This window comes from Acanthaster planci, linkage group LG11 (genome assembly GCF_054643075.1).
Source record: "Acanthaster planci isolate LZ-2023a linkage group LG11, COTS_SCS, whole genome shotgun sequence".
Classification (NCBI taxonomy): Eukaryota; Metazoa; Echinodermata; class Asteroidea; order Valvatida; family Acanthasteridae; genus Acanthaster; species Acanthaster planci.
The window spans coordinates 623,371-648,979 of NC_141787.1; the positions used below are offsets into that span (position 1 = coordinate 623,371).

The window sequence follows — 25,609 nt, forward strand, 5'->3', positions numbered from 1 at the left end:
GCAAAGCAGACAAAAATGGGATTGAAAATTAGTCAGAAGAGCCCCAGGAAGGTGAGGGATGTCATTTGAAAAATGGCCGCTGGGAGGGCTTGGCAACATTCACTTTTTGGGGGTGAGTTTGTTTTGGGCGGATAATTAAAAAAATCATTGGTTAACCTACTAAAAATTGAAAATCAAATGAAATCTGAAGGACCAAACAACACATTGTTTTTTGTTTGAGAGGCCTCAGGGACTTCAGTTGGCTGCCATGGGGCTCCAAACTTGGTTAATTTTACACAATTTCAATGGAGCTTGAATTAGTTCAGTGCACCCTTGAAATTCAAGTAGTCTAACTAGCCTATCCCGATTGAGGGCGCTGTGCATAGTTATGTCCCGCGATGATCGTGCAGCGTTCGAAGTTTTACTTTTCGCGTTTTGTGAAAACTTCACGATTTTCACCACAAAAAGGACGTCATTGGTGAAGTGTTGGACAGCCTATGGTACCATTTTTCCACGAAAACAACTCAAAAGATGGTCAATTGATGCAGGTAAGTTAAAAACCACTTTTTGTTTTCAGCACTTGCTAACGTTTTAACATACATGTACCATGGTGCACTTGGCCTAGTCGGTGCTAAGGCCCACCGTGCATGCCTACTGTTTACAGCGCACCGGAGTAAGGCACATAAACCATTGAGAAAACAATGTGTGGTGTCAGTCATTTGTAAAAGTGTAGGACTAACCTCTACAAATTACAATACAGTGGAAATGTTCTTCCAGTAGGTATGACATGTATGATACCCAAAAATTAAAAATGTATAAAATTATATAAAGTTTGAAACCAGAGAAATTGAGTGGTACAAACGGTAAGGTCACACAATGTTTTTATGGGAAGTTACAACCCTTTGAAGTTTCAAAGTCATCAGAGCCTTCTGCTGGGCATTTTGCTGTGACAGGCAGACCCAAGTACACATGCATTGTTTAAAATGTGGTTCACAAATTGTAAACTAAAAATACTTCATTTCTACCGGAAAGAATAGCTAACCTACAATGTACTTGTATGACAAAACAGGCCATTTGATGTTGTAGAGACTGTTATAATACTGCGCATCTCAACTGCACGCATGTATTTCCCCATTCACAAATGTTGGCAGCCGCGGTCTCGTGTTTCCGCTTTTGCACTCTGGAATAGCTTGATGTTCCCACGCTGCGAGGTGGTGTAATTTTGTCCTACATTGATAATAGCTGTTCAACATCGAAATCTGCATGAAAATCGGCTGATTTTTGAGCCAATAACGCCAATGTTCAGGTAAGAAACTAGATTTTTCTTGGTTTTAGGGTGAAGGGGTTGTGTGAATGTTGATGAATGCATTTTTAATCAATAGAACGGCATTGAAACTTCTTGAAACAGCTTACCTCATGTGTGTATAGTACTTCGCACGTGATGGCAATCAATTTTGATGTTGGGACTCACGCTTCAACTTTCGATTATCATGGCCTGATGGATATGTTGTGCAAGTGGTAGTTACTCATTTAAACATAATGGTGATCACTCATTAGTAAGATGCCACCAACATCATAGTTGACGCTGTTCCATCATGTATTCTCACTCCCTGCTTATTGAATGGAGTTATTTGCTTTGATTTTTAAACATTTTAAAATTATTTTTGTTTGTTTTTAAATTAGTTCCAAAATCTTTGGAAGTAATTGTTTTATATTTTAGAAATATTTTCTGATAGGTACAGGCATACATTTTCCCATCATTTTCATTCTGCCAGGACATAACTTTGTTATACATGTACTTGGTCAGTTATTGTAATTCAAATCCCTGGTTCTTGTGGGAAAGAATGATTGTTAGAAACACTTGGTTTTGGGCGGAAGGAACTCTTAGCGACAGGGGCTGTGTTTTCTTGTGCAAATGGGAGTGTTCTATTTCATAATCAATTTTATTATTTTTGTATTTTATTATTTTACCAGTATGATTATTATTTTACCATTACAGACTTTGACTGCCATCTAGGGCTGGGTACCATCCGTCAAAATAGGAGTGACTTTAGAAGTATGGCATCTCCGAGTTGGCCTCTTCTCTACACATTCATCCAACGTTCGATGTCAACATTCTTTAAGTGAAGCGACAGGGAGTACATTTACCTTTAATGTACATGTAGGTACTGGTTGCAGAACCTTTCTGGTAATTCTCCTGACTGTAACTATGGGAAAGGCAGCCTTCAGTTGTATACCAATTTGTTATGAACCACTTCAAGTTTGTGGAGACATTGAACTCAATCCTGGACCAATGCCCCTAACATCACTTGATATCGACCTCCTTCAAAAGTTGAAAAGGGCCGACAGCCCAATTTCACCCCTGAACTTTGATCTGCTTAATGGACATATTATTCAATTGTTCAACTTGCGCAAACAATGTGGAGCTACCTGGAGTGATTATGCCCAATGGACGGTGAAGCTGAGTTAAACCTGATTGCTTGGAAAATGATTGGGGCAGGCTCAGTGTATCAGCGTACAATCAAAAGCACTTATTGGAATGCATGATAAGTTAAAAAAGAGCAACCATGGAAAAGATGTGAAGGACCAGTTGGAAGCATGGGAAAAGGATGTGTACAGTGTATGTGTTTCCTGAGATTTCTGGTCCACGACCTACATGTACATGTCAACCCAATCTATCAACATTTGATATCAGCGTTCTGAAAACTGAACTTGACATGGTTAAATCATGAAATGAACAGTTAGCAAAAGAAAAGAAGAACTGAAGCAGAATATTGAATTCCTGTCAAGCGACCTGATGAACAATCGCAGACTCCACAAAAGTGTCGTGAAAAATACCACAAGTCACAGGCTACATCACTTCATAATGAGAAAAGAAAGCTGGGGAAAGACTATAATAAACTTTGTTCAAAAGGCAAAAACTTGAAGGTCACTGCAATAATCTCAACAAAGAATTACCAGAAACAAAGGAGATGTTGTCACAAGCCAAAGATGAGATTTTTAACACTAACGATGAAAAACGATGGAAAACATGTAATTCACTACTTTGTTGAAATTTCCGGTGGGAATGATCAGGAAATTAAAGTTCCATATTCTGATAAAGTGATTAGTCAATTCCCGGGTTTTCCTGACTGGTTCAACATAGTATATAAGGATGATGATGATGTGTGTAGTTATCATCTGATCAAAGATTATCAAGAGCAAAACCTTGAAATTGTTCTAGAATAATTAGTACAGATGTAAATGTAAATTTGAATGTTTACCTAAATTTACACTGGACACAAGCCAGTGTTACAAAGCTCGCTTTATTTAATTCTTTGTATTCCAAGTTTAACCATCACTGTAGTCACACTGTTGAACTCAGGAAAGCACAGTCAAGCACACCATTAGTACTGCATCGGTTCCATAATAGAGTACCAGGGCACTGATGTGAATCGTTGATACCGTACTTTCATAAATACTAAGAACAGAAGAGTTGATTCTTCCGAAGACAGCTAGCATTGTGAAATGGCTGACATGTTGTAGGCACTTAAACAGAGGATTCCACAAAAAGGACAGTAGAATCAACAATTATACATGTATAAGTTTTAGAGAGTTCATCAAAACAAGAAGATGCTCAATCACAAACACAAACAAGAAACAAGTATACTCGTAGTAAACGCTTCAAAAACGTAATAAACAACAAGAGCGACTTAATCGTGTGTCAGCCAGTTAGGTGACACTCGTACAGTGCTTTGGACACGCTTCTCACAAAATTACCAATAAGACTATTCTGAGCTTTCGCTTTTTCTGGTTGGATTAACATTAGGGCAGTTCCACAGTGTCGCACGTACATTTTGGACACTTCAACAGTGTGTGTTATAATCCTGAAGCAGATTTTGATTTTGATGAAGGACATCAGCTAGTTGGTATATTCATTTAATTTCTCACTCAGAGTTATTATTCTTGTAGAAACTGACTCATAACACCATGGTGTCGGACGTACTCAGAGAAAGTAAATTTTTTGAGTTTCCATTTTTGTATTACAAACGCTGTGAATTGCTAGAACCTGAAGAAGTAGTTTTCCTGTGTTTAGTTTTAGCAGACCCTTGATAATAAACTTCAAAGCAAGACTTATTTTTATCTTGTTGTGACTTTCAAATAAAGCATTTACTATATTTGTATCGGAGGTACATTTTTTGGTGTCGGACGTACACGTCCAAACTGACTTTTCAGAATAGAAGATAAGTTCAAACCCAAGCTTGTTTGATTTTTCTACCTTCATGAAGGCTTTAGTAAACTTTCCGAACCAAAAAAAAAATGCCAAGCCATACAAAAATCATCAAAAGCAACTACAAAGGAATTTGCATGATGGGGCATTCAATGAAACAGTATGAGGGAAAATATTGTCTAGAAGTATTTATGCAAATTTTACTCATTTACACAAGTCATGTACTGTCAAACATTTAAACTGAAAAAAAGTTTTGTACAGTTGGCAGTCCTTTGGATAAATAAATTAAATTAAAAGACAATTGCATTCATGTACCTGTAAGGTCTTTTGGTCTTAGAACATGAAATTAACCAAATGCTGCGTGTGTACTAAGCTGCAATTTTAAAGATTTCCAGTTCACACTTCACAGGTTATAGTACACATGTAAAATCTGAAAAGAAGCAAAATGAGTAGATGTATATACCCTTTTAGATGATTGCCAAATCAAAGGAATGGGCTAGCAATTAGCCTAAGAGATTATCCTTTTCACTGAAATTTAAGACTAATGGCATAATGCTTTTAAAACTACAGTCTTACATTGTATGTTTTGTGATAGATAATGTACATGTATATGCCATGGAAAGCATAAACAAGTGGAACATCCCCTTTAATTCCTCAAGCAACACAAAGTGAAACCAATTGATTTTACATGTACCTTGAACAAAGGTATAAAAAAACACACCTTTGTTTAGTCTTTGACAATTCTTCTTTCTTGATGTGGATTACATGTGCATGTATACAACACCTAGAACTTTACTTGTCTTCATCAAAGCTCATACTGACATGACTTACTTCTGAATACATGCAAAGCACATGTTTGTCTATACATGACACATGTGGAATGGCTTTGGGCCCTAATTATAACCTTATTAGGATGTGTATGTCCAAATAGTCAAATTTATGCAAATTAGTAAAAAACAAAAGTCAAGCCTATTTGGTACTTTTACAAAAGGTTGGGGCCTCATATCCATGTATGCAAATGAGGTGGTAGTGGTTTCTGTATACTGTAAAAGCATTGCATTGCCAGCAATGCATGGTTCTGACAGTGTCGGATGTACATGTACAGGGCGTCGGACGTACACAATTGATTCCACAATTTTTGAGTATTTGAAAAAATAATTGGGGGAGTTAAGCTGATGTCTAGAAAGAAGGAACTCATTGAGCTTTGTATTGTAAATTTGGCAGTCTTTTGCTAAAGTTTTCACTAAGGGGATTAAAAACTATGTCATTTTGGTGTCGGACGTATATAAGAAGAGTAAGTGTTATAAAATAAGACATAACATAGAATTTCTAAAGGAAAATGAAAATTCATTTCTCTCATTGTTTACTTATTGGGGCACTCTTCAAACTGTAACAAAACTGGAACAAAAAATTATCAGGCTAAAAAACAGAAAATATTTCAGAGGGGAAATATTTCCCCAATTTCTCGGTATTTAAAACCAATTTTTCAGTATCATATAAAAGCCAAATTCTTGAATGTTGTTAGAAATGAAGTATGTTTCATGAAAGTATACACAATAAGCTTCAAAATGATATATAATTTGTCACATTTGGACCAGTTTGAAATTTTTGCCCAGAGGTTGATGTTTCTGTGGAACTGCCCATTAGCAGGTTTGACATCTAGGAAATTGATGATGACTAGTGTACTGATAGGTTGCCTCTTGGTATTTTGGCCCTGGGTAAAGTGACATACATGTACATGTAGGTTGGGATATTTGTGGAGGTCTGAGTCTGTGTAGACATCACTCTTGTTGATGGTACTGGACAGTGTTGCTTTTACGACCGACAAGGAGGGGTTGTCAGCACCTAACTGGTCTGCTGCAGTTTGAACCAAGTCTTTGACTTGTTTAGAAAATAATAAAAAATGATTAGTATGTTCGTTAATAAAATTCGGGTGAAACAGCGACAATGGAATTAAAAGGATTCAATCTTTATAAAAGATAAAGAGTGTCTAGCCTGTGCCAGACCAATGTGAAGTGAATCTCCTATACCCTGCGCACCCCACAAGGGTATGCTACAATGTACATGCACCACTGAAACTTCCACTACACATTTCTCCACCCATTCCACAGCTGTACATTCCATCCTTTATTCTCGAAGAAAACAAATATATTCTAATTCATACCCGGTCACTCACACTTTCTTTGGTATTATTCATCATAAAAGGGTGTCTTCTTTTGATGACTTTGATAAAGTTTTATATTTGGAAATAACTGGTTTTTCCTTTAATAAACTTCCTGACTGAAATGTTGGGTTTCGGGAGAAGTAAGGAGATACCGATATATAAGCCTTTTGGTTGAATACAGGGTACATGTACATGTACATGTGTGTGTAAATCATCCGCTGTCAGTTGATTAAAGTTGTTTTTCTTTTGTTGCTTTTCAGGCACTGTGGTGAGAATGCTGGTCTACTGACACCATTGTGCTGTCTTGGGAGGGAGCCAGCAGATTGACCACGCCCAGCCATTCCACTTTGTCACTCATCAGGTTGTCACTAAAGGACACCATTCAGGTTGATGGGGTGTGCTGATGAACAGTTGACCGATGGAGCAGGAAATTCATTAAGGCAGTAAAGGGGTGAGCTTCTATCAGGCCATTTTCGTCTCGTCTCAAGAAAGTTTTATGTCGCTGTGATACATGTACATGCATGCATACATGTGCACAGCCATGTTTATTTGTTGCATACTCACTGAATTCAAATTCACACCATGTACATGTACTTATATCTGAGCAAAGGGAAGCCAAATGAATTAGTTTCTATTTTGAATTTTGAAAATATTCAACTATTTTTCAACTTTATATTTACCACTTTTCAAATCCTGACTCTAAATAAGTACCAGTTTGCATGTACATGTATGACTGTGGATGTCATATATCATTTCATATTGCTTAGTTTCAGGTTTAGTTTCATGTCAGAATAACAATGTCTAATGTTAGTGTTTTTTTCTTGAATTGTTCCAAACTCAATATTGTAACCGTACTTTAAGGAGTAATACAGCGAAAGGGTACAATGGAGTATCAGTGTACATGTACATACATGTACATGTACATAGCATGTACGTGTACAAGTACATGTACCTTGAATTGTGTGTATAGCACTTTCTATTGGCTGTAGAGGAAAGGACAAACACTGAACTTGTTTTTTTTTTTCTTTTTTGGCCAGCTGTCTCGTCAGTTATTTTGATGTCATCTACTGTTTCTTTAGCTTCCAATGGTGACATCATAATAATATCTTCATTGTCCGTCTTCGTTTCGGCATCTGGTGCCTACTCTCATGGCTTCTGTTTGGTTTCAGTGACACCCACACATATCCGTTTAAGTACGTTTTCATTCATTTGTTTTTCATTTTATTTCATGCTCAACTAACCTTCTCACATACCACTTCAGCATGTTGGCATGGAAGGTCTTGACTGTACCGTCGCCAAGATCTATACGGTAATCAATGTTTCCGACTTTGGCTAGTACAGGGAAAGGACCCTTCCACCATAGTAATAGTTTGTTTTGGTCAGTATGTAGGAGTAGTAATACGAGGTCACCGCCATTGAAACTTTGGACTTAACTTTTTGCATTGTAGTAGTGTTTGTCAATATCTACCGACATTTGCAAATTCTGCTGTGCGATTTCCCATGTGTTTTCTAGACGCTCGCAGAGATCGAGAACATGTTGGTGTGTAGTTTTAACTTTGGGACTTTCAACTTTACCCGTCCAAAGTTCGTGTAAGATAGCTATCGGACTATGGACTGTGCGACTGTAAAATACTTCGAAGGGTGCAAATTTCATGCTTGAGTGAGGGGTTTCATGATATGCAAAAAGGAGAGGTCCAGGATAGCGATCCCAATCGTGCAGCTTTTCTGCGCGAAGCTGTTTCAACATTAGTTTAAGTACACCGTTCATGCGTTCAACCAAACGGTTGCACGAAGGATGTAATGGAGTAGTGGTCATCTGTTTTATCGACAAGAGCCTACTCGTTTCTTTCATGAGATCTGATGTAAACTGTGATCCCTGATCGGAAAGGGTTTCAGTTGGGAAGCCCCACTCGTGTGAATACATCGATCATGGCATCTACATGTACATGTACTACCCTGGTAGTTTCAATACAACTGGTAGGTAGAGCAACGGCTTTTGGATGCCGCGTAATCAATCAGGGTCAATATGAAATGATGGCCTCTGTCAGATTTGGGATGAAGGGGGCCTGTAATGTCCACAGCCACACATTTAAATGGCATATCTATAAGGGGCATATCTCCCAGTGGTACATGTACATGTACATTGTACCTTGGTCACTTTGCCTTTGGAATACTCCATTGACATATGTCGTAGGAACGACAATATCGGGTGATATCTGCCTGACACCCTGGCCAAAAGAATTCGCTCATAACCTTATCACATGTTTTCCTTGCTCCTTGGTGTCCACCCAGGATGGTTTCGTGAGCTACAGTACATTGATGGGTATTTAATAGGAACTACGGTACAAGTTTCACACCGTCAAGCCAGTAGAAAGTGGAAGTTGATCGGTATTTGTTGCATTTCTGATTGCCCTTCTCTGCAAGTTCTCGTATACACCTGTATGGGCCAACGACGGATCATTAGCTTGTTTGTTCATAATTTCAGATTTCGAGATGTCTGGAATACTTTCAGGTACCTTATGTTTCCTTAATGGTCTATCCTGCGCAGCTCGTTGTGCTCGCGTCATTACTGCACATCGCATAGTATCAACGCTCCTGTGGTCTATCTCCAAATTGAGTGTTTGATGAGACACCACATTGCCAGAGCAGGTCAGGATTTTTCGGTGATCTGACTCCTGTTATGTTACCTAATATGATGTAGTACACTGGTTGTCTCCTGCAAAGCGCGTAAGTTCAGCCAACGAAATAGGATGAGTCTAATTTAATTCTTGCAACTGGAGATATGCGAACAGTACCATCGACAAGAATACACGACTTTTCGGCACCAGTGAGTTGTTCATCGGGAACAAGGTCATGTTTTATGACTACTGAGCTACAGCCGCTGTCGCATAGAACTTAACATTTGATGTCGTTAACCCAATCCATCTGTGACTGGCATCGTAGAACAATCTGAGTTTTTACACACCGTGCTCAATATGAGGAATCCGTATCCGCACATCAATGTGGCATTTAACTGTCTTGCGTACAACATTCACCGAGCCGGGTGAAATCAGGCAAGGTCAATATATAAGCTACAGTTTCCGTTGCACTAGTTGGACCACTTTCTCTAGATTTCGTGGCTTTCTGTGTGTTTTGCCCCATGTCACATTCAGCCTCAAAAGGCCAGTAATTGCTGAAGTTATCACGTTATAGTGACTTTCTCAATTTCTTTAAACTTACTGCAGCAATTATGCGCTATGTGACCTGGTTTGCCACATACACAAAACATGTACGGGATGACACATCTCATGGTGTATTGGCGTTGGTGATAGGTTTCAATGATTTGCCAAACGACGCACTATGCGTCTGCTCTGATCTACATGTAGGAACCACCTACATGTATTTGAATATTGGCCACACAGTTTGCTGTTCACAATAAAGGGAGCAAAGCTGCAGTGAGCATCTGTATACTGCTCTGCAAATTGGGCCATATCCATAATATTAGCCGGTTTATGCTCTTATAGGAAAAGAGCTACATGTAAATGGTCACTGCAACAATTCATGAACTGTTCCCGTAAGAGTAAGTCTTTCAGACCGTCATACATGTATGCCTACATGTAGGTACACATGTATTTTGGCCATGGCAATCCAACGCATCAGTAGGTTATCAAGACGAACTGCAAACTGTGGCTCACTTTCGTCTTTCTCAGGTTTTGCAAACCGAAATTTCTCTCCAAAGGCATGCTCATTCAGGTGGAATTGCTTCAGTAACACCTCCTTGAGCATTTTGTATTTGGCTGACTCATCTGAACTTAGCCGAGAATACTTTTCAGGAGAGCACTTAGATGTTTGGCCCACGAGTCGGGGTTCCATTCTTACATGGTTGTGTACCGTTCGAAGCGTTGGAGGTATGCATCCAAATTGTCATGCCTCTTGTGAAAAACTGGTAATTTTGGAGTGCAGGGTTGTATTTTGACTTTGAATTGAGATTGTGCATCGCTGTCTTTCGAGCTGTCACTTTGGATGGGTTGGTTTAATAATTGTGTTCTTGCAAGAAATGTTTTTCTATTGGATTTGGTTTTCTTGGTTTTGGCTTTGCATATACCAGAGAAATAGTTTGATTCTATATTGAATTTTTTCTTGCTATCTTTGTTTTGATGAAGGTGGATAGGAATTGAAGTGGAGGATAGTGGGTTGTATTCCAGAGATAAGAGCAATATACATATAGACAGCAACAATGCTTGGCAATCTCATTTGGAAGATGTGGTTACCTTGAAATTAGACTGTTTGGTTTAAGACATTCAGTATGGATGCCTCTTGAGGTTGGTTCATATGAAGTAGCCAAACAGTTGTTGGGCTGTGATGCAGTCTTAGTCTTGAAATTGCTCAGCAATAATTTGAAGAGCTGTTTGCCAGGTTCTTGTGAGCTGTTCCTCTGTGGTTGTTAGCTGATGTTGCTGCTCTTCTAGCATACATGTAGTCTGCCGCCTGCAACTTACGCAGATTACCAACACGTATGCATTATTTCCTAGTCCATTACTTCCTTTCAGTAAATTCTCGATCACTAATAGTGCGCCCTCACTCACTCGCCCCCCGTGAAAGCGTCAGTCATGTTCGTCCTCTTTTTCTTATTACATTATGGAACATGTTGTTCCGGCTCCGAATTTTTGGGAGTTTTCTCCTTTGCTAATGTGTGTTTTGGTGTTATTCTTTGATCACTTTGCTTGCTTATTTGTTCTGATTCTTGTGAACGGTAAGATTGTTCCTTTTTCAGTCTGTTCCTAGATATTATACCGTTCCCTTTTCAGTCTCGCGCAGGTGGCAGGTTGACCTTGTATTGACCTATTTCAGAGTTCACCCAGGTGGCGCTGTTGTTTTGACATACGGTAAATATATTTTTGTTGTGCCAGAATAAACTGAGTACATGTATGTGTGTTAATTTATTATTCCGTTTTCCTGCATATGTTCTGTGATTTGCCCCTAATTGTGGCATCCTTGTTTATACTGTAGTTATTATTGTCAAGAGCAGTTGTCTTGTTATTCTCTGATATTTTGCTTGTTGTTTTTTTATATCGCCAGGTATTTTAGTGTTTCTTGTTCTTCATATTTGGATACTTATTGATTTCTTATTGCCGGATTTCGGTGGTTCTAGTTTCTTGACATTCTGAATATTTGCTTTCTGATTTTTTCGTATAGCTGAATATTTCGGCGTCTTTGGTTTTTCGATTCTTCTTTACATTTTTGGTGTATTACATAATTGAGTATCTCAAGAGAAATTTGGGTAGTCTTCAACCCACTTCAAGTATTTGCCCGTTTGCGGGGCAGGGAGCGCTTAAATAACAGGGACCATGGGACATTGGTTTCGGTCCTTGCTAATTCAGGGAATAGGACACTGCGGTACCCTTTCTTGCTCCAGTACTGTACTGTCGAGCACAAGAGTTCGCTCTTCGAGCATTGAGTGAAATTTGCAAACTGGTAGTGGCGGTACTGTTGTGATATTTGGTACTTATGCCGTATGCCCACGGACCTTGAGATCCGGTATCTCTGGTCCAATTCCGATCCATTCCTGCTTTTGGGAGCGAAGTTGAGTCCGCCACTCGAGGGGCCGCTCGGGTGACTCAAAACTTGGCACACCATTACAGACCTTGGTGTGCTGACCGGCGTTATATAGAGCATAGCTCTCCCTGTGGGCCTTCATCAAGCTTTGAGTATCACTGGCCCCTACGCTCCACTACTGCCCTCTGGAGCATAGCTGAGTTTGTCATTTGTGGGGGGGGTGCTCGGGCTGCTCAAAGCTTGGCATACCATAACACACCTCAATATTGCCGTAGCGCAGGGATTTCTTTGGTGAGTGGGTCTCTTCGAGCATTGAGCAACATGTCTGGCCCATTAAGCCTTGAAGGTTTTCATGGTGAAAGAACTATATGAGTAAAATGATTGCGGTTACACCATTGACCAATCTCTTTCTTGAGTATATGTGGTTCTGAGAAGAACTAGGGAATAACTTCAAACAGTGTACTCTGTCCATCTTCAGGAAACTGCAGGATTCTGACTATGAGTGGAGCTTATATGGTGTAGAGAGGGATCCAGATGTAGGGATTAGCTCGGTGAAGCGTTGGGGCAGGAACATGGAAGGCAGAAACAATGGATGCTGCGCTGGATCCTGGTACTGCATGACCTGAGTGTGTGAACCCAACATGGCGGTTATTCCCATGGCTGCTGTCATTGCGCCCAATGCTTTGACTCCATATTCTATGTAACTAAGTGCGTTGAGTACCTGTTTTATCTTTTGATACGTCATTTCTCTCGCATTGCCTTCTGCCAAAATCTGTGCTTGGATATCTTTGATCTTTTTGAGTCTGTAAAGTTTTGTTAGGTTCAGCTGTGACTCTTGCTCTCACTTTTCATGCTCTAGTAAGCCGCTAGGTATTTCAGGATGAAGCTTTAAAATCTCTGGAGACTTACTCATAGTTAAGGTTTCTTTTCAATTATATGCTTTCAAAAAGTGCGTGCTTAAAAACGCAAACAGATTGGACCCCTAGATCTGCTTAGCAATTTCAAACTCGATCAAAATTCCAGCTCCTTTTTTATTAATGACCTCTCCCCTGTCGTTTCTCACCGAAAATGGAAAGTTGTTATTTTTCCGTTTTTAAGTGGTTTTGCCAACTTGCTTCGTTTAACGCTGTGCACCCTATGGGGTTTGCTCAGGTCTGTAACATAACACGTCTGAAGGTTGACCATTAAACCGTGGGAGGCGTTTCAAATTTTCACTGACACGGTGGCTGGAGCGGACTATTCCATTGAGTCCGTTTCATTTTTCAGGGCTCTGCAACCCTGAAAAATGAAAAGGACTCACCGGTCACCGGTCACCACAGGATCCAACACCTTCACACTCCAGTACCCAGCAAGCCACACGCATCACCGCCCCTAAGCTGCTTATTTAAGCCAGCTAATCCGGAGTCTAGCTCATTCTCTCCTGAGGAAGGCCAGAGTACACTGGCCGAAACGTCGAGACTGCTCTCACCGGTTCTTTTTAGAACCACACCTCTTCACAAAAGAGATATTTCCCACATGGTGTACCCGCAAACCTTTTTTGTCTAACTCATGATGTGTCATTTTAAAAACACCAAACAAAATAAATAAATCAAACTTAATTAACACCTTTTTAAATAAGCAAGCATGGACATCAACTACAGTCAACTCGTGATTAAAGTGAACAAAAAACACCTTTTTTGCCAAGTTTCCCAATTTAATGGATGCTTCAAACTGCCCAGAGTTAGAATAGACTTAGTTGTACACCGTTGGTCTAGCGATTTGATATTTGTTTACTGACACCAGAACCTGCTCAGTGGCTGGAGTGAACCAGTGTTAAGATTGATCTATTCGAGATCCAGATCCCGTGTGAAACAAAAAGACGCTCACATGGGTATACATTTACATGTATGTACATGTACCATATGTAGAGGTTGACAGTAAAATTATTCAACGAAGGAGTCTTACACCAAACAAGTATACTCATACATGTACATGTACGTGTACATGTATGTGGCTTGTACATGTACGTACATGTACATCTACTACTGTTGTTTCAGTCTGGCAATGACCAGACCATGATGTCATACATTTCAATACACTTCCAAGCCTGTTGCTTGATACATTTCATGCAGTGCAGATGTTTCTTTTAATTAATTTTTGGCATTTTCCATTTTGACATTTTCTTCCCAGGTGCTATTCACAATTCAGCATGCAGCCTTACATGTACTGTACGTGTACGTCGTGTCTCAAATCATCAATTTGATGTAACTCAGAAATTGTGATGTTCCTGTGCTCTCTGCAGTTTGGTAAGTCTCTTTCCTATCCTGAACTTGAGAAGCTCAAATTTATGAACAAGGTACCGGTAGGAAACAGTTCCATAAACCCACACCACCGATTTTTCCCTGCAGTGATCTACAGTCATCTAAAAGCAAAACCGTGTCATAAAAACCTCAATTTTTTCATTGAAAATATTGTGATCTGTGTGCAACTTTTTATCACATTCGGTTCTTCTGAAGTTGGGATCATTTTGTAATGAATTTTTTGATCCATGTGCAACGGTTTATCACATTTGGTTCTTCTGAAATTGGGATAATTTTGTAATGATGTTTTTGTCCGTTGTACATGTATGAACCCAGCAGCATGAAAACTTGTATTGAGCACCATGCGACCATTCTGAATTAAACGGCCTTGTAACCTTCCATGCATACAGGTCTGATTAATGCGTTCAGATCCAGCAGCATAGTGCACAGGAAAATTGACATCTGTGCCGTATTATGTCCTCCATCTTAGATTCAGTAATAACAAGAATTTCACTTTAAAAATTACTCGTGCAAGTGCAATTTTTCGGCTAAACCTGTGCCAAAAACTGAACTTTGACACTTGGAGCTTACAGTGCTGTGTACGGTACAGTAGGGCTGCATTACATGTATGTGACATGTATCAATACATGTAAAAACAATTTGGATAGGAAGATATTGGCACATTACTCAAGTCTTAGAGTAATATTCCTTGTCACAGGGGATAGTTATTTTCATTGGATGTGTTGGCTGAAAGTACATGTAACTGTCACGTTTGATAGACATTTTAGGTATTGTTTGACACTTGAAGACCAGGATGCATATTGTATGAAATGTTCCTGTTGGGAACTTTGTCAGTATTCCCCTTCCAGCCAGAGCAAAATTTGAAATAAATGAAATACAATGACTTTTACAAACTGACTGAACTACCAGCCCTATTTTCCTTACAATGTTTATTCAGTATTCATTGTTCTGGTCTTTTAATTTGTTATCAACATGCAATAAGGCCAAGAGTGTCAGCGGTATCCAATGTACATGTACTTGTGTCATGTAAACCTGTCATCGTACTAAAACCTATTCTTTGAATATTTCCTTGCTACATTCTCAGCTCAATTATGCATCTTTTCATAATTCATATAGAAAGTTTAAAGTGTATTTTAAACTTGAAAGTTTCAAGTGGTGAAAGTAAAAGTTTGGTTTTGCAGATTTTCTAGTAAAACAGTAGTATCTTCCTGTTTACATGTTGCATAAAGGGAGAGTCAAAAAAGCACACAGGTAGACAGCCTGAAGTCGTTAGAGATTGGCTGAAGATATTGACAGGCTTAAGTTAGCATTGGTGCTTAAGTTGACAGAGGTAGACTGACCGATGTCGGCCGAAGTGGATACGCTGACAGTAGAGGTAGACAGGATGATGTCAGCAGAAATAGATGTGCTAAGGTCGGCAGAGGTGGTCACGCTGACAGTGGAGGTACATGTACATGTATGCAGGCTGACATCAGCAGAGGTGGTCACGTTGACAGTGGAGGTGTACAGGCTGATGTCAGCAGAGGTGGACAAGCTAATGGCAGAGGTAGACAGTCAGAGAGTTGAAGTCGTCAGAGGAAGACCAGCTGGCATTGGTAAAGGTACGTCTTGGATATGATGATTTGTGATGACGTGTTATTATTTGAGATTTACCAGTAGAGATTTAAAAGTGCTTCCATCTTGTCATTCCTTAAATCTTGAAGGATTCATCATTGTTGAGACAAATTGCCTGCTGTTGTTCAAGAAGCTCCCTCTGAATACTTTTTTTTCAAAGTTGACCTGCATCAATGGGAGTTTCCTAAATTTGTCAAAGTGTAGTTAATTGAGATTTTGTTCATTTTGCATCAATTACTTTATGTTGCATTTTCATTAGGAATATAAATTTGTTTAAATAACTGCAGTGAACGTTATGCACAAAAATTCAGCTGTTTGTTAAGTTCCAGTGCTGTAAAGTTCTTGAACAGTTTAAGTGATTCAGCCCAATACCGCTTTTCTGAACACCTCTGTACCAAACATTGGGGTATACTGAACATTCTCCTTGGCTCCCGAGTTCTCCATACCGAACATTAAAAGGTTGCTTTAAAAGGAAATATATTTAGGACTGATGAGAATACTGAGGAGTTTAGGAAAATCTGTCTTGCAAAAGATCAGTGCCAACACCGTCAGTATCTTTGTGTTTAATTTGCCTCAGAAATTGTATTTGATGAGGTTTATTCTTGTAATAATGATGCATCATCTTCTCAGGATTTTCTTTTAAATGTACATGTACAGGTATTACCTGTGGTGGCTCCTGGCTCCCAAATCTATTAGCCCATGCCTCATAATTAATATCTACCTTATTCACTCCTAAAACAAGATTCAATCCTAATGTAATCAAGAGTCAAGCCCACAGCTACCCATTAGACCACTTTCTCTGATCTCCTTGTAAAGACATCAGATTGTCGAGATAGTGTCATTAGAATCAATGTGTTTTTATTGTACAAGGGGTTAGGATTTTTAGGTACAAGTACGTGTACCTGTTACATACATGTACCTTATAGGGTGTAAACTTTAACTTGAGCAGATATCCTAAAAAATTGGTCTTCAAGATGCACTACTCACTCAATTCCGAGTTCAGCTATAAGCTACATGTACATGTATATAAGCCTGCAAATCTCAAATGCAAAGTTTGAATTTTAATTGCAACAAAAAAAGAGTAACATTTTGAATTTGTGCATTAATGCAAACTGTTTGGTGACTGTCATCTGTTTTGGGAGCTAAGAACAACAAATTTGTCCATGGTTTTAAGTGTATTTAATGGTGCCATTCTTTGATCTTTGTATTCTTGCCAAGAAACTGAAGTGAGACTAGATGCCATCCAGTCTATGCTGCTTTCCTTAGGATGTCACAGCGATGTGAATGATACCAGTCCCCACTACGCAGCTGTTTGAGAAGCTCTTCCGTCTCAGTGGATGCCTTTCCACCCATGTATTCAGTGACCAGGGAATCCCATCCTGGACAACGCACGTAAGGATTTGAGTATGGTGTCTCGTCACTGATGCTCTAACCATTTGTGGACGTTTTGCTACCAACATCACCGCTCCATGGATAGCGCTGTTCTGTTGTTTCTCCAGGAGGCCTTGATGCATCCCCCCTGTAGATACCCAACCATCCTACATGTATGTGTGTTACCTGTCTCATGATGCCATTGATGTTATGCTCTGGCATACGCCTTGCCATTGATACCAGTTCCTAGTGGCTACTTTTCTGCAGTGGGCCCTTCTGTGCTAGTGTTGCATCTCGTGAATGTGAGTAGTGTATTTACTAAATCAAATCTTTCAATATTATGCATTGCCCAAACCATTGTCATAAAAGTTGTGAACTACGCTTGAAATTGCTATTTGAACTAGAAATCCAAGAGAATACTTTATTTTCGGCTCAGTCCGCACGTGGATAGGGTTTTCAGTCCCTATCTGATTCCATGGGTTTTACCGAGAATATTCCTCTGGGTTTTTCTTCCCACCTCAAACTGTAACTGCTTCTCATTGTGTCCTCACAGCAGGTTTCTTCAGGCTTGCGAGCCACAGTGCCAAGGGTACTTTTTAGGAATCCTTTGTGTCATTATCAGAAATAAATAATAATAATAATTTCCCAAGAACCTTGCGGGTAGTCATTTCATAATCAAGAACCCATCCTTTTTCTGAATTCAGTAGAAATCTATTTGCCTTTTTAAAATTTTTGTTTGAAGTTGTATGGATTTCATATTGAAATAGGCTTTTTGGTATCAACTTTGGAAAAACCAGTGAACCGAAGCATCTAGAAAAGCTGTAATTTTTTTAAAATTTTCTGTCCTTTTTTGAGCTGTCCAGTGAAAGTGCAGAAGACAAATTTTTTTTTGGTGGACATGCATTCCTTTTTTTCTGTTTTGCATTTTTACATATTCTGTCAGTCTTTTATTAAAGTCTCACCCTGACAGGTTAAGTTTAGCATGCTTGAATAAAAGAATAATTTGACGTTTTGTTAAACCCTTGCTTTTACTGACCCAATTTCAAATGCAGGTATTGTGTGGCTTCTCACTGCTTGCTGGCTATTGAGGGACATACATCATTGGCTTCCAGTAAACTAAGAACTAGGCAGTTGATCATCTCGGTTATCTCATCAAACAGCAGTTTTAGATGCCTCACAGATTTCACATTTAAGGTGAGCGAGATTTCTTTTGTAATTTGAGAAGAAGCTCAGCATTTGGGAAAAAGAGTGTAATTTCATACACGATGTTTGTGAAGTCTGTGAACATTTATGATGTGTCAGACACAAACTTGATTGGCCTGCATTGGACGGCATTGTGACAGAAATATTGTCAAATATTATACCACTGACTTTCAAGAGTTGATACTTATGGCGGTGTTGAAAGTTGGTCGATAATCTTGCTTTTTCAAAAGTCAGGGTTTCAGCTGTAAATAATACCATCAAGCGGTTTTCTGGTAAAATTAAGAAGTTGCAATCTGTAGCTTCTTTGGATTTTTTATCATATGATTTAATAGTTAACATGAATTGAAAAACGACTTCCTCTTGGTGTGAGCCTTTGAATGTGGGATGGATTGGGGATGTGGATGTGGGTTTTGATTCTGTTTTGAAACACAACTGCAAAAACAGCAGCTGAAAACCAAGAGATGAATAGGCAACTTTATTTGGAGGTCGATGAAAAAAGGACAGTCCCAAAATATTACTTTATTTTCAGTTTTATTGAATATTTCCAGCAGGTGAATCATTTATAATTGACCTTGCCAATTGGTATACAAGCTTAAAGACACGAATTTCACATTGCCGTCAGATTTAGTTTATTAGACCTTTTTTGACTTTCCCTTTCTTTTGCATCATATTTCTCCAAAACATTTTTACCCACTGTAGAAAAGTAAAAAACAAGTTGTATGAAAGGAATCCACATTGTGTACCACATTCCCTCCTCAATAGTCGGTCTCAGCAGGAAGTGACGTTTTCAGGATAGTTACTGCACCACAAACTGTCTTATCATGTGCACAAAGTCTATGGATGGTATGTCACTTTGTGGTGAACCCAACAAATTATGTATCTTTTTGCACAGAAACCTTGCAGTGGACTTTAATACTTAAAGTAATTTGTAAAGAACTATTGATTATGCAGACATCCCATGTCCCCTTTATATTGCCTTTGTTGCAGGCAGAGATAGTCACAAATGCAGAGAGAGATGTCGGCAGAGGCAGACAAGCTGATGTTGATTGAGGTATGTTGTGGATATGATGTTTTATATCTGTTATCCCTGATATTTTAGGGACAAATTGCCTGCCATAATTCCAGGATGCTCACTTCAAACGTAAAAAACATGGACGTCAATCCTCTGAAGATGTAGCCTAGTTATTTCAGATTTAATTCATTTTGTCAGTGTTTGTTTTACGTTGCATTTTTTAATGTATGAACCCTGTTTTACCGTTGTAACCAACATTGCAACGATAACTCAAAAACGGCTGTGGTAGGTTGTGAAACGTCATCAGTTTTTTTTAATTACAGTGTGGAAGACACCTAGATGGACATCAACAGGAAGAGAGACAGATGGAAGCGAGATGACTATCCTGAAGGTTAGGCTTGGAATGTGTTTATGGCTGATATACCATAATGCACAAGAGGATATAGATTCATGAATTTATCTTCAAAACTGCTGGTTTAGAATGCACTGTTTCACAGCACTTTGGAATGATGTGGTCCATTCATACCATAGTAGATATTTTCAACAGGGCTAAACCTGAATATATGCTTTTTAACATTCACTATTTATAGAAAACCCAGGTGGAAAATACCGAGCGTGGCAAATGGAACAAAATCCTTGCAGTTTGCATAATGCCTTTATACATTGTTTATTCCAGCTTTCTGGATTCACTCATCAATGGGGAGATAGACAGTGTAAAGGAAGGAACAGATTATAGTACCGGTAAGTTTTTTAACCCGTTTTCGTTAATGAAATGGGTATCAAGAGCTCAATAAAAGCATGTTAGATGTCCTTCACAATTTATACACTTTCAAAAAATGCACTGTTTGTCAAATACTTTGAAATTCAGAATGTTTGTCAACTCTGCAAATATATTGTGATTTAGTATGTATTTTTTCTGTTGACTACAGGTGGGGAAGATCATCCGATGCATGAAGATGAGTGAAGTTTCTTTCAACTCAGAAGAATGAACATCAGTAAAGCAGTATGAAGAAAGCAAAGACCTTGCTTGTGTTTCTTTGTACTTGAATTGAGACAAATTCGCTCCTAACTCCCCGCCCAATAAAAATTTGCCGTTAAATTCGCTCCTAACTCCCCGCCCAATAAAAATTTGCCGTTAAATTCGCTCCTAACTCCCCGCCCAATAAAAATTTGCCGTTAAATTCGCTCCTAACTCCCCGCCCAATAAAAATTTGCCGTTAAATTCGCTCCTAACTCCCCGCCCAATAAAAATTTGCCGTTAAATTCGCTCCTAACTCCCCGCCCAATAAAAATTTGCCGTTAAATTCGCTCCTAACTCCCCGCCCAATAAAAATTTGCCGTTAAATTCGCTCCTAACTCCCCGCCCAATAAAAATTTGCCGTTAAATTCGCTCCTAACTCCCCGCCCAATAAAAATTTGCCGTTAAATTCGCTCCTAACTCCCCGCCCAATAAAAATTTGCCGTTAAATTCGCTCCTAACTCCCCGCCCAATAAAAATTTGCCGTTAAATTCGCTCCTAACTCCCCGCCCAATAAAAATTTGCCGTTAAATTCGCTCCTAACTCCCCGCCCAATAAAAATTTGCCGTTAAATTCGCTCCTAACTCCCCGCCCAATAAAAATTTGCCGTTAAATTCGCTCCTAACTCCCCGCCCAATAAAAATTTGCCGTTAAATTCGCTCCTAACTCCCCGCCCAATAAAAATTCGCTCCTAACTCCCCGCCCAATAAAAATTTGCCGTTAAATTCGCTCCTAACTCCCCGCCCAATAAAAATTTGCCGTTAAATTCGCTCCTAACTCCCCGCCCAATAAAAATTTGCCGTTAAATTCGCTCCTAACTCCCCGCCCAATAAAAATTTGCCGTTAAATTCGCTCCTAACTCCCCGCCCAATAAAAATTTGCCGTTAAATTCGCTCCTAACTCCCCGCCCAATAAAAATTTGCCGTTAAATTCGCTCCTAACTCCCCGCCCAATAAAAATTTGCCGTTAAATTCGCTCCTAACTCCCCGCCCAATAAAAATTTGCCGTTAAATTCGCTCCTAACTCCCCGCCCAATAAAAATTTGCCGTTAAATTCGCTCCTAACTCCCCGCCCAATAAAAATTTGCCGTTAAATTCGCTCCTAACTCCCCGCCCAATAAAAATTTGCCGTTAAATTCGCTCCTAACTCCCCGCCCAATAAAAATTTGCCGTTAAATTCGCTCCTAACTCCCCGCCCAATAAAAATTTGCCGTTAAATTCGCTCCTAACTCCCCGCCCAATAAAAATTTGCCGTTAAATTCGCTCCTAACTCCCCGCCCAATAAAAATTTGCCGTTAAATTCGCTCCTAACTCCCCGCCCAATAAAAATTTGCCGTTAAATTCGCTCCTAACTCCCCGCCCAATAAAAATTTGCCGTTAAATTCGCTCCTAACTCCCCGCCCAATAAAAATTTGCCGTTAAATTCGCTCCTAACTCCCCGCCCAATAAAAATTTGCCGTTAAATTCGCTCCTAACTCCCCGCCCAATAAAAATTTGCCGTTAAATTCGCTCCTAACTCCCCGCCCAATAAAAATTTGCCGTTAAATTCGCTCCTAACTCCCCGCCCAATAAAAATTTGCCGTTAAATTCGCTCCTAACTCCCCGCCCAATAAAAATTTGCCGTTAAATTCGCTCCTAACTCCCCGCCCAATAAAAATTTGCCGTTAAATTCGCTCCTAACTCCCCGCCCAATAAAAATTTGCCGTTAAATTCGCTCCTAACTCCCCGCCCAATAAAAATTTGCCGTTAAATTCGCTCCTAACTCCCCGCCCAATAAAAATTTGCCCTTTGCCCTTTGCCCTTTGCCCTTTGCCCTTTGCCCTTTGCCCTTTGCCCTTTGCCCTTTGCCCTTTGCCCTTTGCCCTTTGCCCTTTGCCCTTTGCCCTTTGCCCTTTGCCCTTTGCCCTTTGCCCTTTGCCCTTTGCCCTTTGCCCTTTGCCCTTTGCCCTTTGCCCTTTGCCCTTTGCCCTTTGCCCTTTGCCCTTTGCCCTTTGCCCTTTGCCCTTTGCCCTTTGCCCTTTGCCCTTTGCCCTTTGCCCTTTGCCCTTTGCCCTTTGCCCTTTGCCCTTTGCCCTTTGCCCTTTGCCCTTTGCCCTTTGCCCTTTGCCCTTTGCCCTTTGCCCTTTGCCCTTTGCCCTTTGCCCTTTGCCCTTTGCCCTTTGCCCTTTGCCCTTTGCCCTTTGCCCTTTGCCCTTTGCCCTTTGCCCTTTGCCCTTTGCCCTTTGCCCTTTGCCCTTCGCCCTTCGCCCTTCGCCCTTCGCCCTTTGCCCTTCGCCCTTCGCCCTTCTTTATGAAAGTTACTTTGTAAATGTAAAACAATGTCATTACAAGCTTAAGGACATGTTCATCATGATTGCTATTAAAACTCTACTTTAAACAGACAAAGGTGTTCAATGTAATTGGACTAACCACTGCTATACCAAATAGCCCTGCTCTAACTGATACTATTATATTATTGTATGATGCAAACTTCTAACCCTAGTGTATTGTTAGTTCTAACTTTCCCTACTGTATTGCATCATACAATAATATATTAGCATAACAGTTAGAACATGTCTATTTGGTGTAGCAGTAATTAGTCCAATCACATCAAATACCTTTGTCTATTCAAAGTAGAGTTTTAATAGCAATCATGATGAACATGTCCTTAAGCTTGTAATAACATTACATTGTTTAACATTTACAAAGTAACCTACATTTTTCTTTGTTTAATATTTCTAAATTGTAAATAAATGCCACAGAGAATAATCAGATCTGCTCATTTATTCCTCTTGCAATTATCAACTTAAAATAAAGCTTGTACACTTGTAACATATTGTAATATGTATTGTTTAGCTTCTATTAATGACTAAATTCTGAATAAATGCCACAAAAATAAAGTTATTAAATCTGCTCGTTTATTATTCCTCTTGCAATTATCATCAACTTCAAATAAAGTTTGTCTATTTTAAACATTGTGTTGCAATTCACTCTTTTTTTTAGAACATGGGGGTTTTAAATGCAAGGTTGCCAACAATTGTTTTTACACGGGGGGTTTAGAAAAATGTTAGAAGCAATTATTCTTGTAATTTTACTCTTAAAACATGGGGTTAGGAACAATTTCCGCCATTTTATCTACTACCTTTTAAAACGAGAGGCTAGAACAGTTTTAAATTAAAATTTGCAAACAGGTCACTTTTTTTAGAACAGGGGGGTTAGAACAAATTTAATGTCAATTTTTAAATGCGAGGTTGCAAACAATTCACATTTTTAAAAATTGGGTTTAGAACAATTTTAGCAAATATATTTGTAATTTAATTTTTTTTAAACATTTTTGCATTCACATTCTTAACATGGGGGTTGGAACAATTTTAGAATCAATTATTCTTGCAATTTATTATCAAAACATGAGTTTTAGTACCAATTACTCCCGTTACACGGAATCAGAAACAATTTCCACCATTTTAAAACGTACCGTAACGAACAATTTTAATGGCAAATTTTGAATGCGAATTTGCAAACAACTCACTTTTAGATCATGGGGGGTTAAGAATAATTTTAATGGCAATTTTTAATTACGCAGCTGCAAACAATTCACGTTTTTAACATTGGGGTTACGGCAATTTTAGCATCAACTATTCTTGTAATTTTATTCTTTCAAACCGCAAGACATTAGAACAGTTTAAAGGGCAATTTTTAATTGGGAGGTTGCAAACAATTCACTTTTTTAGAATATGGGGGTTAGAACAATTGTAGCAGCAATTATACTTGTAATTTTACTTTTTAAAACAGTTATTCACATTTTTTACAACATGGGGGTTAGACTAATTTCAGAAGCAATTATTCTTGCAATTTTATTCTTAAACATGAGTTTTAGCAACAATTACTCCCGTTACATGCAATCAGAAACAATTTCCGCCATTTTTTCTGCAACATTTTAAAATGTGGCGTAACGAAGATGTTTAAGGGCAAATTTTAAATGCGAATTTGCAAAAAAATCCCTTTTTTAGATCATGGGGGTTAGAACAATTTTAGCAGCAAATATACTTGTAAGTTTACTTTTTTAAAACATACAGTTAAGAAAATTTTCCGCCATTTTTCTACCACTTTTAGAACTTGAGAGATTAAAACAATTTAATGTCAATATTAAATGCGAAGTTGCAAACAATTCACATTTTTTACAACATCGGGGTTAGAACCATTTTAGAATCAGTTATTCTTGCAATTTCACTCTTTCAAAGCATTAGAGGTCAGGACAGTTTTAATGGCAATTTTTAAATGCAAGGTTTCAACAATTCACTTTTTTTTAGAACAGGGGGTTAGAAAAATTTTAGCAGCAATTATACTTGTAATTTTACTTTTTTAAAACATACAGTTAAAGAATACTTTATGCCATTTTTAGAACATGAGAGATTACAACAATTTCAAATGCGAGGTTGCAAACAATTCACTTTTTTAAACATGTGGGTTAGAACAATTTTAGCAACAATTATGCTTTTAATTTTACTCTTTCAAGACATAAGGGTTAGAACAATTTTAGCCATTTTTAGGAACACTTTTAATAGCATGTTGCATGTCCTCCAAGTAATGCCATTCAATTAGAATCTGTGCATTATGGTTTAATTTCAAGTTTAATTAGGGCAGAGAGATCAACATTTTTGTTTTATTTGAAAATACTGAATTTTGAATAAATACCAGAGTAGTTGTGAAGTTCTAGTCAGTTATACTTATTTATTGGGTTTAAAATCATATTAGCAGCAATTATTTTCGCAATTTTAAAACATGTGGTTCGGAACAATTTCAGCCATTTTTTTCTACAACATTTCCAAAATATGGGATAAGGAGCTACTTTAACAATTATGTTTTACCTTGCAACTTGGGATCAATGAGTCTCTACTACTCTATTAGTCTCTACTAGTAGCCTTTTCACTGGAGGAGATTGCAGTCTACACTCTTGTTACAGTGGTGGCCTGGAACATGGAGACGTGGTGACTGTTTCTATAGCAAAAGCAAACAAGACACACAAAAAAGACAATGAGAATTCTTTACTTTATACAAAATGATGTCATGAAAATGTCCAAATAACATCTCAAGAAAATAAAAAGCAATTCACACAAGAAGCAACAAATTGTTGTCACTGATGCTAGTGAAACGGCAAAGTGTTTAATACACTGTATGATTTTATTATTTCAAAGGCAGGCAAATTTGTTCCTTTCTGTAAAACT

At 38.7% G+C, this 25,609-nt stretch overlaps 1 protein-coding gene across 7 annotated transcripts; it reads left to right on the forward strand.

Moving 5' to 3' along the window:
• Positions 1 to 366: 366 nt before the first annotated feature.
• LOC147797229 (uncharacterized) lies at positions 367 to 20,584 on the forward strand. 7 transcript variants are annotated; one of them, XR_015427175.1, is made up of 11 exons: positions 367 to 527; positions 6,614 to 6,804; positions 14,058 to 14,173; positions 15,510 to 15,644; positions 15,698 to 15,789; positions 17,021 to 17,475; positions 18,226 to 18,367; positions 19,364 to 19,427; positions 19,712 to 19,779; positions 20,065 to 20,129; positions 20,318 to 20,584. XR_015427175.1 is itself a non-coding variant. In XM_087143232.1 (11 exons), exons 5-6 carry the CDS (start codon positions 15,531 to 15,533, stop codon positions 17,116 to 17,118), a joined length of 357 nt encoding a protein of 118 aa, XP_086999358.1. In that variant the 5' UTR covers positions 367 to 527; positions 6,614 to 6,804; positions 12,367 to 12,596; positions 14,058 to 14,173; positions 15,510 to 15,530; the 3' UTR covers positions 17,119 to 17,475; positions 18,226 to 18,367; positions 19,364 to 19,427; positions 19,712 to 19,779; positions 20,065 to 20,129; positions 20,318 to 20,584. The 7 variants fall into 7 exon arrangements, 5 of the variants coding, with proteins under 5 accessions (XP_086999358.1, XP_086999359.1, XP_086999357.1 ...); XR_015427176.1 differs by having other exon boundaries at positions 15,510 to 15,611; positions 15,669 to 15,789; XM_087143232.1 differs by adding an exon at positions 12,367 to 12,596 and having other exon boundaries at positions 15,510 to 15,789.
• Positions 20,585 to 25,609: the final 5,025 nt, after the last annotated feature.

Coding starts and splice junctions, on each gene's coding strand:
- LOC147797229 (XM_087143232.1), top strand. CDS start 15,531: ATGTCGGCCGAAGTGGATACGCTGACAGTAGAGGTAGACAGGATGATG. Junction 15,790..17,020: donor ACCAGCTGGCATTGGTAAAG/GTACGTCTTGGA, acceptor ATTCTTGCCAAG/AAACTGAAGTGAGACTAGAT.